Below are 20,931 nucleotides of genomic sequence, written 5' to 3'. Positions count from 1 at the left end.
AGGAACATCTTTGCGTTTGAGGGAAATCGGAAGGATAAGGACAATATGGATCGAAAAAATCAAATCGCAAAGTACCAAAATGAACGCAAGAATCAAGGCTTGAAAATAGCCGGTATGGAAGATAACTGGAAAGCTAATCGTCTCTCTCCGGAACAGTACATGACGTATTTTGTCAGTGCTTTCGAGGAAACTGACGTATTTCAACTTCAGCTCCAAATTTCAGCAGAGAAACTCCGAATCGTTTTCTTTGAAGACTAATGATAATAATGAAGAGTGGCCATGCGAGTTTTGGGAGTAGAGGAGAAAATTACCAAAAATTAAATTTTCAATTTTATCAAATAGAGAGTGGTAAAGAATTCAAATACTCTATAAGCTTCAAAATGAATTCGCAGTAGACTGGCATTGCAAAGTATTGCAAACATTTTCGATTCCGAATATCTGTCCTGGAGGCACATTCTACCTTGAAGAGATATAGTCTCAATAGTTTCGAATTATTCCCGTTACTTCTGTCGCATGTGAAAAGTTTGTAAGTGTTATGTTTCTCGCTAAATGTGATGAGATTTCGAATTGTCAGATATCGGTCGAACCCAGTTCACATTCTTTATGTGTACTTAGTTCTACGATATAATTTCCCGACTGCTACTGAAAACTACAACATGAGGAGTTAGTGTCTGCAAATAACTTGAAAGCATGCCTTCATACTGCTGATATCAACGACAAATGTCTTTTAGTCATTACTGTTAGAACGCGCCTCGGGAACAGATATTCGGACTCTCAAACTTTCACAATTCTTTTCTGATATACCACTTGTGGGGGTTCATTTTAAAGCTCTTGGTGTAAGAAAACTTTTTACCGGCTTAGTTTTTCAAAATTCAAAAATTTTATTTTTCTCCATAGAGTTAACACAGAGATGGCAGCCATTTTGAATTTTAATTATCGGTAAATCTTGAGTTATTTGTTTCTCTAGTACCAAAATTTGCACGGTGACCCCCGATTTTTATTCTTGATTTTAAAAGTGAATGGTTGAAAGATTCCTTAAGGAAAGTTTGAGCAAAAGTTTAAGTCTTTCACTTCCGAGGCGCTTACTACCTTAAATGACCACAACGAAACGAAATATTAACCAAAATAATATCAAAGATGGCAACTTCGTTTTGCAGAGATCTTCTACTTCTCAGCCACAGTTCTCGTCGTGACTTGTCAAAGCCTTCATTTTTGGACAGGGTGAATATTGATTCTGAAAAATATTACAAGAAGTAACGGGACTATTTTTGGCGGCAAATTGGATATGTCATTTCCTGTCAAGAAAAATCTGCCTTGCAATCTCCATGAGTGACCTGTGCCCAGCATAATAAACTAAAAGATACGCGTAAATTATTCTCATCTAAAGGCAGTGTACTATTAAAGACACCGTAATTTTACGACTATATCCTTAAATACTTGGTATTTAACAGTTCTGCATGCTAAACCTGGCGCAGTGGACTTTAAAAAAAAAATTGTTGCTGCATTCATGTTAAACGCGCACGTATTCCCCTTGGGCGTGTATCCTGTCACCATGTATAGACGTGCCATCAGAATAAGATCATTTTCGCGCGTATTATTGTTGTATGTTCCCATCTAAATCGTATCATCATTCGGCACTTTGTATGCTATTGGCTGATATCTGTTCCGTATTCTCTATCCAAGGCCAAGATCCTGAAACCGACAGCACTGCTAGTGTTGTAACCATGGTAACACTGAAGTACCTGCTGATGATACAAATCTTGAGAAAATACGACCTGTAAATTTGCTGTTTGGCCAGGTGCACGGCCGAAGGGGCACTCTTACGATAAGTTCGTTGGGCAAAAAAGAGAAAAAATTGTGTTTCTCGTTCTCCCGCATGTCGGTCCAGTCAACTTCTATCTATGAAATTGAATATAAAAAGTGACATTGCGCTAGAATGGTAGAAAATGTGTGTAGAATTACATACACGCACAGTACAGTTCTAAGTAATGAAGTGACCCCGTAATCTTGCTTCGTGTCATATTTACCGTATTTACCGATGAATATAAACATTTCTGCTTTATCGTATTAATGTCGGTAGAACGATCTTTGCGGCTAATAAAATAAAATAAAACAATAATACAATTAGATAAAAAACCGCTCCGCCGCATCGTTTTCGCAAGGGATCTGGGATGAGAAACAAATGTATCATTTTTCTTGGCCTTCGAGAACTCAAATCTTGGTCGGCGAGTGACTCCTCTCCTATCGCTATCCATGCATCACGAGGTTGTTTTCCACTTCAGCGATGTGTTATACCCTACAGCATTGTTCCAGAATTTATCAGCAACTCTGTCGGATCTCGGCAACCGTCCTTGAAAGAAAGCAAACCATTTTTAGCTTTGCTATGTGGTAATGTTTTGATGTTGATTTTCAACAACTGTTACATTATCGTGGATATGTTGTCGAAATTGAAAAGCCTTAGAACCTACAGTGTTCTAATCCCATGTAAATGAGAGTAAATCTTGACCCTTTTTCACACTTTAGACAATTTTAGGACAAAACTGTCAGATTTGAACACAAAGAAAAGCAGGGAACTAACGCAGTCTTAATCCGACAATAAAAACAACGACAGTAAACAGAAGCGAAAACAACAACAAAGAAATAAAAAACCGAGAACAACAGCAAAGAGATATTGTCTCTATTACGCAGCACTGTTCTATGGTCTACAGTCTGCCAGTTTTAATTCTGGCACGTAGAAAACCCAGTGGCAATATATAATGTCGCAAAGGAGGATTGTCTGCCTTCACTTCCTCACGAAAAATGATAAAAATACATCGTCCTGCGAGCACTATGTGCAAGCGTGCTGCCTTCTGTACAGCGATCGTAAAATCTATTCTAATGAATTCAGAATTAATGACTCTACCTTTACTTAAAAGACCCTTGCCCCACGTCGGAGACTTTCTGTAATAAAAAACCATAGTCTATTCAGTTACCATGGCAATCTCTTACGTCATAGTCACCTCGTCTCCATTCTTGATAATTTACGGAATTAATTATGTTTACTTGATTCCATGGATTATTGCAACTTCTCAGAAAAAAAACTGATGTCAAGAGATTCCGTTTTGACAAGAAAGGATTGCAAGACAAGGTTAAAGCTCAAGACCTTTATGTAATCGTTCTAAGTTGTAGTGCCCAGAAGTTGAAAAAAATCTCTATTCTAAAGTGTCAATGTTACGTGTGTCAATACATACATACATGCGAGCATGTATCCACACGCATGCCCAGCACATACATACATACATACATACATACATACATACATACATACATACATACATACATACATACATACATACATACATACATACATTTTTGTTGCGATGCTGAAATATTGGTATTATATGATTAAAATAACGGATGGTAGCCTTGCGGGCATGAGGACACTCGTTAAATTAGATTCACGTGCCTACCCTTTCAGTCGGCATAATTTGAAGGAAAGCGATGATGTGTCATGGGAGACGTATTTGAGAGAGAGAGAGAGAGAGAGAGAGAGAGAGAGAGAGAGAGAGAGAGAGAGAGAGAGAGAGAGAGAGAGAGAGAGAGAGAGAATCAGCCTTACAAATTTTTGACATAATAATTTAAGCCAGCAATACGATTCAGCGCATGTCATAAAGCTTCCTTGATCTTCAGTCAACTTTGTCTAGTTGCAGACATGGTGCGTAGTAGCTGATATTACTGTCCGAAAGTCAGGGGGACAGCGTTCACTGAAATGCTCAGCTAAGTATTGTAGCAATAATATTGCTAAGAGCGAGTCGGGAACACAGTACACATAAACCAAGTCAATCTCCGCACAGCACCGTTGAATTCCATAGCTTTGCTGCCAAAGTACATGCATTATTAAGGTGTGTGAAGGAGGCCTGACATTTGGCCGGATGAAACGCACTAGAGTGGGTCTTTGAAGCCGATAAAGTGCATCCGATTACCCGGTCTATGTCCTCTGTTGCCTGGATATGTCGACCCAAATACCCCAATTACCACATCCGATGACGAAACGGAGATAATGCGAGTGACGTTAGTGCAGAAGCTTAGCACTGGAAATAATGGAGAAAAATTCATCACATTAACGAAAAACCTATGTTTTGTCACCTAAGCACACTTTCATGGGACAGACGCTATCATTCAACGTTTGTACAATTTTAACCAATCAGTGAACAGCAAGCGAAAATTACAACTTGGATGACAATGCAGAAAGATTAGCAGAAAGAGTTGCGTGTTACTGTTGTAGACCGCGTATATGTATTCGCGCAGGCGTACTGTGGGTTCTCCATTATTTACCAACCAATTTTTGTCATCTGCTCTATACTTTACGAAGATACCAGTTTTCTAAACAGATAGAAACAAATTAGGCCGACTAGAATATTACACATAATACAGGTATAGTTAAAAGGCCACAAAGCTCTTTGCCAAATTTCCGTACAGCACTGTGTTCGCATGCGGGTCTGACTGACTATTCTCAGTACAGAGCCGCAGAGAGCATAGTCACTAGCTCATTTGCCCTACGAGGAGTCCCGGAAAGACATATCACCGCCGCAAAAGGCATAGTCTGATTTGCACTGCTATATGTTAGGTCGGCCTAGTATAGTCTCCCTGACCAACGAGGGATTGCCCCTGCCAAAGTTTAAAACTCCCTTGGCTGGCGAAGTTGCGCAAAGGCTAAACATTGTCTGTACTGTCCTCGAATAGGGCTGTTTACAATTTACGTCATTGTTCTCATTTTAATATGTAAAAATAAATATTCGTCCGCATTTCTAGTAATTTGTAATTTTTTAACTTTATTACTTCAAGTCAATGCATCCATAAATGGATTTTCATGCATTTAATAAAATACATGGACATATACAGAATAAAAATAAATAAATAAATAAATAAATAACTCAATAAAAGACCAGTAGTTAAAAGTTATAAAACTACACATCAAAAGATAAGCTTAAAAAGTTGGTGAGCACCGTATATTCAATTAAAACAAGCAGGAAGTTGACATGCAGATCGGTCAAGAAATGGCTCAGAAAAGAATAAACAGGCACAGTAAAGTAGTTTAAATTATAGTATTGGCAATGGTGGATGAACGATATTTGAATGAGCGACTGTTGACTTTAGAAACATGATATTTATTCTGGTGTTATACTGGTGAATTGTTGAATTTTTTGTGAGAAGGTCAGACAAGTAGACAGGAACTTTTTTGTTGATACATTTGTGAACTAGATTTTTTAAGTGTTGGTCGTGCCTTTCCTGGATAGTTGGCCAGTTGAGTGAATTTCTGTAAGATGTAACATGGTCTGACTTTTTGAGTCCACACTGAATGCGAACTGCAAAATTATTTATGCGTTGTAGATTGCTTTTTGAGAGTAATATTACAGTGGAAAAGACAGTGTCACAGTAGTCTAAAAGGGAGAAAACTGTAGCTGAGATAACATTTTTGCGAACCTTTTCTGGAATACATCGTCTGACACGGGCCAATTTCGTCAGACGATAGCCACATGCTCGACGGAGGTAGGCAACATGGTTGGACCAGCTGAGTTCTTGGTCAAGTCTTAAACCTAAACAGGTAGCAGAAGGAGATGCTTTGATTGTAGTACTTTGATTGGAAAGAACTTTTATGTGATTTGGTATTTTCTTGAGTTGTTGCCTAGTACCGAAGAGCATGTATTGATCATTTCGAAATGTTGGGTTTCAGTTTCTAGATTACGCTTTTGAAAATTAAGCATGCAAGAATGACGAAAATACATCTTACTAGTGTAACAATGAATACTTACAGACATATTCACGACTCAGACTATAAGCTGCAAAAACAGCCACGATTGCAAAATTGATAAAATTTGTCCATATTTCAAGAGCAGAAGGCCTACAGCTACATGTAGTAACAGACCTGTGACTGTGAACAGCGCTATTTACAGACAAATGGAGAGGATGATGGTCAAATATACACTTTACTCTCATACGACACAATTCGGACTGAACAATTTATAAAATTGCGCTATCTGTTTCGTTTTACCAGAGTATGTCGACATCTCATTACGACAGCTATCTCAGTGTAGAGTAATCAAGCACTATACTGTAAACCTTTTGGCAATTTGCATTTTTGTACCGTGAGTAAAAGTGCGAGCGCGCGTGTGTGGTACATATTTATTGTCCACATAGAATTCAGGTCCGGACTTCCACTGAGTCAACAATGACGCAAGTACACAGTCTATATTGACAATCGAACAACCAATGCAAGTCATAGTGCTGTTGAGGGAAACTCTGTTACATAGAGCACGAGTACTAAAAAAAAATGTCAAAAGTTACAGCTAATGGGCTTTTAAATAGCTAAATTTACAAATTGCGCTTCTTTTGCTATATCCTGGGAGAAAAATGACGAGTAGAAGGCACCTCGTCCAATGACATTTCAGGAGTTCAACACGAAGTTGACTCGTTCCTCAAATGTCAGTCTTTTTTCTAATCCCTGTTCGTAATTCCTTGCCTCTGTGTGTTATTTAGATGTTTGTGCTGATCATCGGTTGACATTTTGTGTGGAGGGAAAACATATAAATGTTTTAAACATCGACCTTTTGTTTCTTTTCAACAGACGAAAGCTGTCAAGATACAGTGCATAGAAGTGATGCTGAAAAATCCATCCGATTACCCAGAATGCATTTCACAGGTAGGCCTGCACACGACACACCACCGCCCGGCGTTCGATGCTACTTCAAGGCACCGGCAGGTGTAACTTTTGAAGCAGTTCGCATTGTTTTGTGATCTGTCTGTACAATATAGTTTCTTGTTCCACTCCAAAAAGTCACGACAAAATGCCTTAGGTTCAAACTCGTCAGTAACATCCAATGTCATTGTCGACAACTTGTTAGTCCGGACTTGAATTCACTTGTCGATAATACCACAACACTGGTGTACATTGAACGCAACGCAAGAAGTAGTCGCAATGCAGTGGGCAAGAGATTTTCATTTCTATACGTGATTATACAGCGTCGTATGATTACGTCGATTGACAATGCATTATGATGCATGGTATCCATTGACTCCAGTGAGAATATAGTGAAGATTTTCTCCAGCTTTTTTTTTTAATTAAAAAAAGAAGAACCAGCAGAAACAGAAAGGGAAGGATGATAACATTATTAACCCTTTCACCCCCAGTTCCCTGTATACAGGTCCAACTTTACCATAGAAAACAATGGATTTGGGACAAACCATGGTGGTGAAAGGGTTAATATATCAAATTACAGTCAAGGATGAAAATAGATGGTTTAACAGAGTTACATCACTGTGTAAAAAAGTCAAAATTGTCCTAGCTTTATTTTACAACTCGTGTAGTTTTCAACGTTTGGAATGGAAAGAAATCGATAAAATCTGAGCAGAACATTTGAAAAGACTGGGATAACAATGCAGGCTTTATCCCCCCTCGCAGTTGTTCCCTGACGAAGACGCGAAGAAACTTCTCGATGACGTCAGGAATAAACTTGTCAAACCAGACAACATAGAGCAAGGTAAGCCGATCAAATCCCTTCAAAGATACCCCCATCAGCTCGTTACGCCAGCACACACTCTGTCTCATCGCTGTGAAATCTATCCCTTGGGTCACGTGATAATCGTGCTGTCATGCTTTTTCTAAAACTCCAGTTGCATTTCCATCGGGCATCTATTCGTAAACAAAGCCAAAACTAATGCGCGCCTGAAACACCCGATACAGGTTTTCTATAATCCAATGAACTCAACTCATATTTGTGAATCGTGACTTACAGCCACCTTTACTCACTAAAAATGAAATCATGTCAATAATCTTACGCCGTCACGCGCCCCAGTACACTACATATAAATGTAGTGCGCATGCGTAATAGGAAACAAGTGCCTAGTTCTGGGACAGATGCAAAATGATAGGAAATACTTTCTGTACTATGAAAACCGATAATGTAACGTGACATATGATCTAATTAACTCATCTTTACACTGAATATTTCCAATCATCCTGCTCACCTGTGTGTCCTATAATCCGGTTATTAGCTGTCTCGACGGCACATCTCCAAACTCATTGCGTCAGGAAGTCGCGGTTCTGTGTGTTGGTCATTGTTTGACAGACAAAAATGTTGAAGGGTATTGATAATTTTTTTAGTATCCGTACTGTCGCATTCGGATCGTTGTGAAATGGGGCAAAATTAGTGAAAACTGCATGACGACGACTTTGACGAGGAAAAAAAGTAACACGACCGTGAACGTGTCAAGTTGGCATAATATGCTATTCTGGCTAGACGTGACTTCTGCACGGTACAATAAATTACCCAATTCTCTTTGATTTTTATCCATGAAGGTTACTTTTCTAAAAACCTTTTCAGTTCTGCATGTAAGCACTAATGTTCAGCATCAGAATAATTGTTAAATAATATCCAGTAAAAGTACGTTTAGAAATTTCAGCAAAAGTCTCAAAATAGCCATTAAACAACCATGGAAGTCATGTTCTGTAGGTACTACAAATGCCATACTTTTTAGGCAGCAAGCTATGACGAACTGAAGGGGTCATTCTCTGAGAAAACTTACAATGCAAATTTCTTTTGACATTTCCATTGGAAAAAATCAATATCCTTTTGTTTCAAAAAACAGGTGCAACTGGTCTCCCTACTTTCCATCACATTATTCTGTATGGCTGAAGACACAATCAGTGGAAAATTTTACAAAAATGCTATCTCCTCTCTCAATCTTGCATAATTTTCCAAATCATTTAAAATGAGAATTGAGAAGAATGGTGTTCTTAAAAGTACGTTTTCAGAATTTTTACAACTAGTCTATGAATTTGTCTACACATGGGAGACCTGGTAGACTTCTCTGGGGAATCTCTGAGGATACAAATCGCAATGAATTATGGGAAATTTACAGTACTGTGTTCTGTGTGATATTTGACATCGACATTCAGTGACGGAGCGGTGATGCGCGGGAAGAAGCCTAAAAAATTGACTAAAAATCAAAATTCCAGGAATTTTGAGCGTTGAGGAACACTCCCTGAAAACCTTGAAATTCAAGGCGTTCTAGGCTTTAGAGTTCACCAAGGAAGCATAATTGACACATTAAAAGGATGTGTGGAATTGCCCGACGAGACACAAAACTCCCTCAACACAATTAGTTTGCTATGGACTCGTAATATGTTTTATTTTCATAGGTCGATAACTATGGAATCGTCAAAGGACCCACTTGATATATAAAGACTGCGGTGTGTAATGTTGGGGAAAATTAATTTCTAATCAGAATAAATTAGTTTGTTGAGAAACTGCGTCACGGGGAAAATGAATTATTCACACATGTGTCGAGTTAATTAACGGCTCGATGTGGCGGCAGTGTCGCCCTTCTTGTGGTTCATCCGTCCTCGAGTCAACGTGTCCTGTGATAATTGAGCACGGGACTGACTCTCTGCGCCATCGGTGATTCAACGGAGGGGGCTGTGACTGTTAAGTGTTGACATGAGAAAACCTCCTTTCGTAATGTTTTGGTTTCACTAACCAGATGTTCATCGAAGCGAAATTTCATCGCCGAGAAATAGTTCTTATCTGCTCACAAAGCGCAATTTAGGCCTATTCGAACGATACACGAAATAGAGTTAATTATAAATGGTAATAACAAAACAGAAAACATTGTTTGAATTACCCAAACAGGAACAAGGAGAAGAAGATAAGATACAGCTTGATAACACAAAGGGCAATGACAACTAACATACTCGATAACAAACTGACAGCATTCAGCTGATAAATGCTATGTCAATATATTGAGATTATAATCGCATTTATGCTAATTATCAAGCATTGATAGGGTGTCGGAAAAATTGCACTACTCTTTTATGTCAGACGTGATCTCTCAAGCGACTGATTAATGATTGTGAAACGTTCACCGGACCATGTCCTTAATTTCCTCCAACAGTCAAAAGATAACATGTGATGTTACTGAAATTACGTCAACCACAATACTTCGTCGTTCATGGTTGCATAATAAAGAAATAGTGGCAAAGCAGTGCCCGAACGATCGCTGAGGGAGTCGTTGTGGTGAGAAATGAGGGCTAGTCAATTTCGATCATTAAATATATCTGACAGATGCAACCTGACAATGTAGAAAAAGTAAGGGTCCATCTCTATTACCTAAATGATACGTAATGTATCGCAACAATATGACCAGTTATCACCACTTTATTCATGGTATATCTACCTATAGTCATCACCATTTTATTCATGGTATATATATATATATATATATATATATATATATATATATATATATATATATATATATATGGTGTGTGTGTATATGAATGTATGAATGTATGTATGTATGTATCTAAGTATGTATGTATGTATGTATGTATGTATGTATGTATATATGTATGTATGTATATATGTATGTATGTATCTATGTATGTAAGTATGCATGTAAGTACATCACGGTCCTATATAGCGATACACATTCAGACGGTTGAAATTGTAACCTTTACTTCGGGAAGTCGTATTTTATATTACGACCTAAATGAAAGATAGGCGACCTATTTGTATGGCATTAGGTCTAGCATGGCATTTAACTAGGACGGACATTCTATGGGAACGACTTTAAGTCATCGTAAAATATTCATTTATTTTCACAGTCGTAGAATACATGCTATTGTAGGGTTAATGGCTCCCTCTTAGGTATCGCCCTTAAATGGCGGGAATAGGGGCTTATGACTTTAAGAATTGAGAGAGTATCTTGTTTTGAATGTTTTTATTTTTATGTCTATTTCACAGGGACAGGCGGATCGTCGTCAGCCGACAGCCCGGTATGTACTATGAATTCAACATTTTGTAATTTTCGATTTAAATGATCCTTTGCTCTACAATCTTCTGATCCAAGAAATGCTAAGATATTGTTTGAGATTTAAACCTCAGGTGCAAATAGCTCTTAATCGATTCTTGAAAATGTCTTCCCAGATAAAGGTGACCGTTGGTTCCACAAATCTAGACATTTTTCCGATCATGCGCAGTAATATGCACACAGCAACATATGAGCGAAATCGAGTGAACTCAAAGGCGGTACTCATTGAGGAATCTCGAGTCACCTTGAAGCGAAAATTGTCAACCTCCTGACGCTGAGCCTGCGATATAACGATAAAGTGGCCTGCAATAAAATTTGAATGACACTTAATAATTCATGACAACAAAAAACTCGATCTAAAACGGACTCGATATAATAACATGCATGATTAATTGACTGACAGTTGCCGCAATTAAACCGCACTGAATAATTGACCCGGATGTTGTGAAAGTACTGTGTGTGCCTTCTGACGCTGACGTCATTTTGTGCATTCATCAAAATTCTTTGTTCCATTAATATGTGTTCAACAAAGCCTGATCAATCACCTGCCGTCGAAAATTTTGCAGAAAATTTAAAAGTTTTGATTTCAAGGAAGAACCCTGAACACCAAGTTTACATTGGGATCATATTGCCACTTTAAGTTCCCCTACAAAGCTCCAATGAACTTCGCCTAAAATGTTTGAACTTGGTAGGTAAATAAAGGGCTATGTATTCGTCAATGCAAGACCATAGCATAAGCGGTGTCGGGAACGCTACCCCCATTAATTTCATTGTACCTTTAAATGATAAATGTTTTACGAATGGCTGATTCTGTACAACATTGTTCCTTGCCATTGGTCTGATCCGCCCCATTTTCACAAAGTGTTGTTATCAAAACGCCCCGCCCCCCACCTCGAAGGGATGGGCTATAAAAGTCCCAGTCATTTTCTTTGAACTATGAAAGGCTGATCTCAGCCACCAGCTCCCACCATGCAATGGGCCAAAGAAATATCGACCACATATATTAGAGAAGATTCTCGATGCTAGACCATGATTGCATAGTGTCGCCCGGGCCACCCGTCGACCAGTATATCTATATGTATCACTTTCAACCCCATCTGTCTGTCTGTCTGTCTGTCTGTCTGTCTGTCTGTCTGTGTCTGCCCCATTCTATCTATCTATCTATCTATCTATCTATCTATCTATCTATCTATCTATCTATCTATCTATCTATCTATCTATCTGTCTATTCATCAGTCTGTCCTATGTCGGTGTCTGTCTGTCTGTCTGTCCCTTTCTATCTCACCTAATCCGTCTGTCTGTCCGTTTGTCAGTCTGTCAATTCTTTTCCACCCACTCATCCATCCATCCATCCATCCGTCTGTCTGTCTGTCTGTCTGTCTGTCTGTCTGTCTGTCTGTCTATCTCTGTGCCTTCTATTCCATCTACCATGTTTGTCTGTTTGTCTCTGCCTGTCTGTCTGTCTCTTTTTATCCCATATATCTGTCTTTCTGTCTGTCCGTCCCTTTTTCCGTCTGTCCATCAATCTGTCTGATCTATCACTGTGTTCTATGGTAAGTTCGTAACCGATTGGCCCATCACTGTCAGTCGATAGGACATTGCACTCGTCAACATTCCCATTCCAGGCAAATCATCTTAATTGTTGACATACAATATGATCACGTGACTGTGCTCGTTACGAGTATTGTGTCGCTGTGAATAGGGCTTGTATCCGATACCTGACGAGTTACCTTTCGTAGCTTCCGCGTAGGAGTGCTGTCTTTGTGCCTGCATCAAAGCGACGGGTCAACAACCTTGACTGATTTTACATGAGTCGCGTCGATCGACAAGCAGAGTCATTGGGTTTCTTTAGGCCGTCAATTGGTACTAAAACTGGTCTTGTCCATATGTTCGCCGATCTGACGAACATCAACGAAAAGTTATTGAAGTAGTCGACAGTCGACTTGTCAGTGGGTCGTGTTCTCCGAGAACTTGAAAAGCCTTGATCGCTGCATATTCTGATTTTAGGAGAATGCGTTTTTTTTCTGTCGTGCAAAGATCCAAAGGATGTGTAAAAATTATGGTCGGACTGACAAACAAAATAGTAAGGTTCAACACTGTGCACAGTTGTAATAAAAAGTAAACGTTCGAATATAAGTGGATAAAACTACTTAACGTAATTCCTCACGTCAGATACTTCCAACTACACAACTTTTTTGTTATTGAATCGTTTAGAAGATGGCTCAGGTTTTAATGAATAATCAGTTGTTTTCTTGATTTACATAAATAGGACTCATATGTAACAATTTTGAGTATCTTCGTCAACCACGATCAGATCCTATTTTGCAGCTGAACACATGCGCATTGCGTATAGAGTGCACTGTCTCAATTCATAGTGACATTAAAACTTAAAAATATGAACTCACAGTTCAATGTCACTCCTCTGTAAACTTTGCGAATACGTTACCAATGTGAATATCTCACAGGGGCTACGGCCGGATCGCCACGTCTGTTCGTGTGCGAGTTTCTTCCCTTAAAGCGCAGTGGTCGTCGCGCTGCGCATCCTCCTGAGGGGGTCCCCCTCTGTTGTAAACAAATCCAAGAACGCCGCACATGTTACGGGTTGATTGTAATGTTTGCGATATTGCCGCTTGTTAAAATGGCGGCTCATCTGTCACAAGTATACCAACTAACCAAATGTAACACGCGATAAAAGGTCAATTAATCTAAGTTAAATATCTGCTGAATATTGAACAATAATTGCACGCTGGATTGAGGTCACATTTGCTCATGATTTTCTTGAATCAGTTGAATTTTGGGCTCGGCTACTGTTATCGCTCGAGCCATAGAGCTAGACGTACGCATGTACACATGTATATACGCCAACAGACTATCAACGACCGGGCTCTAGTTTTCGACATCGCTAGCAAGGACGAGAGCTTTTATTTCAAGAGGCCCGACAGGAGTACAAACTACAGAAATATACAGCTCGCAGAGCAATGCCCGCTGCAGCAAGAAGCATCTCTGCATCTGTTCCGTTCCGTGGTCTGTATGAACGTCCGTGTCAAACCGGGTATATGGCGCGCTTCACTCGGCTGTGGAGAATCCAACTCAACTACAAAGTTTACCCCGTTTGGGGGTGCAAACGAGAATTCCGAGTACAGGTATCAAGTCAAGCGAAGGACCTTTCATAGGTCTTCTTGTTATGTGGGGGTTATCTCACTTGAAAGAGGATTCAGACCTACCCGGCAATCAGGAGGTACAACAACGACGTTTGCCCATCACCGGTAGGCCTACACCAGCTAGCGGTTGGATCACTGCCATGACCGTGCACAGGACCGGGGCACAGGATCTCTCGATACGTCTATGCATGGTGTAGCCGTGCAATTTTCCTGTCAAATGCCGCGAAAACCCGCTCGTTTTGTCTATTGTTTCCTGTCATTTTACTATTTCTTACCACGTAATACTAGGAGAAGTAAGACATCAACAGTTGGTTGTGGGCCAAGTCGTCGCGGGCCGGTACGTTGTGGGACCGGATTCTCTATATCCGTGTACGTCAACGCGGTGACCGTCTCCAAACAACATCTCTCGTGTCCTGCTGTGGCTTGCCGATCATGGTCTTGAGTGTAATTTTTGTGTTAGGCATTGTGCTTGTTGCTGGTCTACATATATAGGCAATGTTGATCATTTTAGTTATGTATTTTCACTGTACTGTACAAAGCATCGTGTACAACCAACGTGTGATCGCGCGCGATCAAAGCTTTTTGTTCACTGTGTCTGCGTGCAGTAAACTCAGCGACATTAATGTGCTGAGTGTAGTGTCCCAATGTTCGTAGCTCTACACGAGTTATGGAAATACACCACTGAAGTTCGTTTCCGATCTTAATATTTTACTATTGCATGATGTTGAGTCTTACAAAGGCCTTAACAAAGTGGGGGACTGCTCCCGTCTCACTCCTATTGAAGTTGAGAAGACTTATGTTTACAAAAATTTATGTTTATCAACAAAAAAATCACGCACGCGCAGCGCGACGACCACTGCGCTTTAATATTTTACTATAATTGCATGATGTTGAGTCTTACAAAGGCCTTAACAGAGTGGGGGACTGCTCCCATCTCACTCCTATTGAAGTTGAGAAGACTTATGTTTACAATAATTTATGTTTATCAACAAAAAAATCACGCACGCGCAGCACGACGACCACTGCGCTTTAAGGTAGAACGCGCCTCGGGGACAGATATTCGGACTCTCAAATTTCTACAATTCTTTTCTGATCTACCACTTGTTGGGGCTCATTTTAAAGCTCTTGAGAAAGAAAAAACTTTCACAGTCTTAGTTTTTCGAAAATCCAAAATTTAATTTTCCCTCATACAGTTAACACAGGGATTGCAGCCATTTTGAATTTCAAATATCGTTAAATCATGGGTAATTTGTTTCTCTAGCACCAAAACTTGCACGGTGACCCTCGATTTTCATTCTTGATTTTGAAAGAGTATGGTTGAAAGATTCATTGAGGAAAGTTTGCGCAAAAGTTTAAGTCTTTCACTTTCGAGGCGCACATTACCTTAAGGATAATGTATTTCTTCAACGACATTTTATCAAAGCAAGTCAAAATAGCAACAAAAAATCTGACCGCGTACAATGTGGATGCCAAGTTTTTTGTAATTGTTAGTCCTCTCCAATGTAATTTTTACAAGGGACCCATGTGACATATCAGCAAAATATCGACGACTTTTGTCCTTTAAAATGTAGGAGAGATACGCAATAAAATTCACCTTACAATCGCAGCATGCCAGAAAAAATTACCAAAAGTTACACACGATCTGCTTTCGAACTGGCGTACGAAAGTTGCCTGGGTAAAGGTGTTGTTTTGACAGTATTAACAGTCGGGCGTTCAATAAGGGTTTCCTGAGAGTAGACACCGGGTCTTTGCGTGGGCGGCGGAATACCTCCGGGGATAACGTTCATCACGCCAGGCAAACGAAATATCAGTCCCCGTTAATCTCCGGCATATTAATTAACAAGAGAATCGGCATAACGTCACCCAGCTACGAAGGGAAATAGTTTAAAATGTCAAATGTTACGGACGTTCAATCTTTTTGTTTTTTGCCGAAAGGGCAAAACGTAAACAAAGACAACACCTAGCTTAGTAAAAGAATTCGACACTTGAACAACGTATCTCTATACCTAAGTAATACAGAGAAACATATAGACAGCTTTCTCTATGCCTTAAATAAGATTTACCACCTAAGTAAGTCATAAAAGTCTAAAGCGGTCGAATGTATTTTAATATGGCGGTTTTCTACATGTAAAACACATAAGACTACAGCAGCTAAAGTAAAATTTTAGGTAATATACAGGAATTTTCATATCAGAAATGCCTGAAAAGTTTGAAAGCTATTATATTAGTGTAAAGTATGTATGAGATGTCTATCTCAAACTTTTGCTGTGGTGATCAGACGTTTTATTACCCACAGTGGATTGTGATATCGTGTATTTTGCCCCTTTGCACGAGACAAAGCCATGTAAGGTAGCGAGGATTCTGTCGGAACATAAAGTGTAGGAACTCTGTATGACCTCATCTACACGAGAAAACTGGACTGTTTTATCGAGGGAAAAGTCCCACCGAGCCGCTTTGGGTCAATCGGTTTTAAATGTTATCTGTTGCAAAAGTGTGCAAAAACAAAGTTAACACAAAAGTGGTATGAGTACACTGAACGAATCAGCATACACTCAAAAGTTACAGAAATTATGGAACGTTGGACTACAGAATACACAGTGTGTTAAAATAATTTGCTTCAAAATATTATATCATTTTAAATTGTGTTCATGTTAGGCAATCATTATTCTCATGCTGTGTGGGTAAACGTTACCGGGCATTGTACATCAACGCTACGCGTGCGCGTACTACCTTCATGCTGTCTGGTGTCAGTCTGCAGTGAACATCACGCTGATGACGTCGTAGGAAGCGTCAGTGCGCCTGCGCGAGAGCATCATCGTCAACATGTACACACCAAATTTATCGCGACTTCTGTCAAGCCGTTATCTGGATTTTCCGGGCTGGTGCCCGAAGAACGAACATGTTTTGGCTGTAGCGAGCGTATAAATTGCCACCGCTTCGTCGGATATGTCAAAACGTATCAACTGCACGCCGGCGAAATTAGCGTTTCTCCCTTCTGTTTACATCGACGTCATTAATATTGAATTCTTGCGCTGTCCTAGGAGAATGCAGACAGGGTGCCCTGTATGATGCGCCTTCAGGGTGTCCGTCAATGTTTAGAGAAAGATAGATTTTCTATATGTTTCTCTGTGGTCAATGTTTTGAAATTTAAAGTTTATTGCGAATATAATTGCTTGCCGCCACAAATCGTAACCTCCTGGATTGTTAACCTTTAATTTTTTTCAAAGTACACTCCTAGCAGTTGAATAAGAGCATCGTCGAAAGTCCAGAGTGTCTCACTATATGTTTTTTTCCTGTTGTCTACTTGCAAGTTATTCTTTTTCCAAGAAACACTTCGGTCAGAGCATTACACCCTACATAGCAACGTTGAGATTATGTTAGTATCATCGGAGTTAGTGGGACAATATTTAAATGTATTAATAACTTTTGTGTAAGTGATAAACAATTAACGTGGCATAGAGCAGTATATATATATATATATATATATATATATATATATATATATATATATATATATATATATATATATATATATCGAAGTATACAGATGTTCTCGTGGGAAATTACAGTGCTCGATGCTAAAGCAGAGCGTTATAAATAAATGCACAAAATTACTTCAAGTACGAAGCAATGATATGTGTTACTTAAGTTTCATGCATCCTGCAATCATCAGACAGAAGAAGTGAAGGATTCTTAGCTCGACAGTGCACAGTTTGGAACTACAGAAACGAAAGGACCTAACATCTACCGATATTTAAAATTCAAAATGGCATCCATCTCTTTAATGTTAACTCTTCGGGGAAAACTAACATCAGATGTTAGTTTCCCCGTAGTGTGTTGAAATCGAAGATTCTTCGACTTTCAAAAACAAACTAAGACTTTTGTTCCTACTTCCAGGGTTTCTAAGTGAGCCCCCACGAAAGACATACCAGAAAAGTATTTGAAAAATGTGAAAGACTCAATATATATTTTCTCCAGAGGCGCCTACAAGTTTGAGAGCAAACAGTTGACAGGGACGAAAAAAGAGGAACATTGACAAGTGCGAACATGGCGAATTTATCTTGACACCAAAGCCTATTCTATTAACCTCTTTGTAACCCACTCTCCGTTTTGTATTCCGGAAGGAAATTTTCGACGACAAATCTTGTCTTAAACTGTCATGCTTTGCTCCGCTTGATCGACAGACTCACGTCTGTCTCATTACGGCGCTGACGGCCAAAGCCGATCCGTCACCGTGATTTACTCTGTGAACACGATACTGGTCACATAAAATCTTCAGTGTAGCGAGGCGGGTCGCATACCTCTTACAGCGCGTTCACTTCCTTTACTTTCGTCGCGACCTCGGGCTCGGAGATGGATGTATACACACTGTATTAGGGAGCCGTCATTATTTACGGCCCGGGGGGGGGGGGTCCGGAGGAATTTCATCGGCAACTCCGAAATTTCGAGTAACCCCCTGCCACCCATGATGAATTTTGAGCAACCACCCTTTCTAAGTCAGAAATTTCGAGTGACCCCTAACTAGAAATACATGTATTTGTAAAATTTACAAAGTACAGCAATAGTAAAGATCTTTCAAATCCTGATATACCCTGCTAGATTATCATCGGTTATCTCATGACGTTTGATAAAGATGAAAGCATCAAAATGAAATTCAAAGTCACAAAAAATACAGATATAAAAGCTCACACTATAATCAGTATCCAACCATATAGTATTGTCTAATTTGGATGGGTATCATGACAGGGTTTTCACTAGGATATCTGACTAGGCAGAATTTGAAAGTACAGGGGGAGAACATGCTAGAGATTGAGGGGGAGTGTCAGAGGGGGCTGTCCCCTATCTTGCAAGGAAAGTTTAGAGAAATTAATGTGAGTAATGGTGCAGTCTGCTGTAATCTGATAGGTGTTTTTTTAATTTGTTTTTTCACAAACTGAAATTGTTAGAACACCCAAAGGGCGGAGAGCACGAGAGGGGCCCCCCTCTCGTTTCAAAGAGTTTGAGAAATTGATGTACACGTGTAATGGTGCAATCTTAGAGGTGTTTCAATGTATTTTGCACTTGGTAAAACTGTTTGAAAATGGCACTGAACACTAATATTTTATTACATTTTTTGCATGATCAGTGTTTGAGTCACAATATTTAACAACCAAACAATAACAATACATTTTGCAAAAAACAAAAAAAAACCCCAAAAAAACAGTTCTCAGTGTGCCAGAGATTTAAGACCAAAGAACATGAAGAATAAGCCAGAACGGAAAATCTCTGACCCTCGTGTGTCATTTCTCCAGCTGCCAGCTTTTAATGAAAAGCCTGAATATGGTATGGTTAAATGTCAAAATGCTTATTGCACTGAAGTCAATTAAAAATATATCTTTCTGTGATAATATAGGATGAATTCACAACAGTTCAGTTTTGTCCTGGATCCTGTGAAAAATGTGAGAAATTGATGTGTGCAATGGTGCAGTCTGGTGCAATCTGAGATGTATTTTCAACTTGTCTTTTACTAGTAAAACTGTTGGAACACCCTAAGGGGAGAGCACTACCCCCTCTCGCGAAATTTTGAGAAATTGATGTGTGCAATGGTGCAATCTGAGGTGTTTAAATTGATTTCGCACAAAAAATTGAGTAACCCCCGCTTCTTCCTCTCCACATTTTGAGCAACCCCCTCGAAGTTTTCAATATTTTGAGTGACCCCCCTCACATTCCTCCGATCCCAGGCCGTAAATAATGACGGCTCCCTTACTTTACGGGTTTAGGTTGAAAAGTTCTCTAACGTTAGATGACCGCACATTTATGCTATTAGATGGATTTATGGCGCTCAGGGCTAACATGTACGCGATTAATTACATCACCGCGCTACTTCGAAAGTTTCACCTAATGCCTACATATTTTATGAAGTTGCTGTCGGTGATTTCTGTTTTGACATCTGAGAACAGAAGCCAGGGCTTACAAATGTAGCCTACAATGACTTATTTCCGAAAGCTGCGCTGCATTTTGGGAAGGATCTTTCAAACGATTATTGATGCCGGTTTGGATGGGGGTCAGTAACCGCTGGATGAAGCGGTCGAATAAATGCGGTGTGATGTAATGAGATGCGACTTTACAGAAACAGAGATATCAAAACTAGTCTATTCTGATGAAGTCATTCATGTTGGTAAAAATCATCTCTGTATTGGAAAGACGGTATATGCAAACGTGCCCTGAAGAAAAGTGCACAATCCGAGTCCGCTGATGTGAATGTCAGCAGATATCATCTACTTCTGACATGGATTATTCCAACAATTAATTCTGCTCTCTCATAACCATGAAAAAACTGTGGCGCCGTGTAGGTTACCAATTGATGGACCATACAACTCGCTCCTCAAAAAATCAAATATGATCTGTCGTGATAAATATAACGATAACGCAATTATATCCAGACATATCAGCAATCAATGCGAACGATGCCTGCAGAGACTTCACGAAACAAACGTGGAAAAGTTTTTGTTGGTTTCGTGCGGTTATCATGATTGAAAAGGGTTATCTGAAGAGACGTCTGTGTGAACTTTCTCAGGAATTGTTGATTGGTAGGCTGGTCGTGTTTGATTATAATCGCTGTTGGCGATTGTGGAAATAACAGCGTTGCACCCTGGGAAGCGGCGATTTTGATCGGGTTCGCTGTATATTAAGCAATAGGACGGCGCCAGTTCGCTGCAGGGCTCTCAGTTGGTGGAGTTTGATTCCAGGATACGCCACCGAAAACATGGATATTGCCGTTTCCTAATTGATTGTAACCTTCATCAATAGAGTCGTGGCTCTGTAACATGCAGATCCTTTCATGCGCGAAATTTTAAATGATGGCCATTCGAGTTTATCAATTACCCGCCGTGACTTTTTTGTAAAGAGTTAAAAAAGGGTCAATCTCGAAAATATCTGGTTA

The 20,931-nt window shown here is 39.6% G+C and overlaps 1 protein-coding gene across 1 annotated transcript in view; it reads left to right on the top strand.

The window, feature by feature from the left end:
- Positions 1–20,931, top strand: part of LOC139117117 (clumping factor A-like) — a 50,480-nt gene that overhangs the window by 16,602 nt on the left and 12,947 nt on the right. The window contains exons 3-5 of the mRNA XM_070679961.1: positions 6,605–6,679; positions 7,439–7,517; positions 10,782–10,813. Of these exons, the coding sequence (XP_070536062.1) occupies positions 6,605–6,679; positions 7,439–7,517; positions 10,782–10,813 (186 nt within the window). The remainder of the gene's footprint in view (positions 1–6,604; positions 6,680–7,438; positions 7,518–10,781; positions 10,814–20,931) is intronic.

Source organism: Ptychodera flava, chromosome 18, assembly GCF_041260155.1.
Source record: "Ptychodera flava strain L36383 chromosome 18, AS_Pfla_20210202, whole genome shotgun sequence".
Classification (NCBI taxonomy): domain Eukaryota; kingdom Metazoa; phylum Hemichordata; class Enteropneusta; family Ptychoderidae; genus Ptychodera; species Ptychodera flava.
This window is presented reverse-complemented; position numbering and strand designations above follow the sequence as displayed.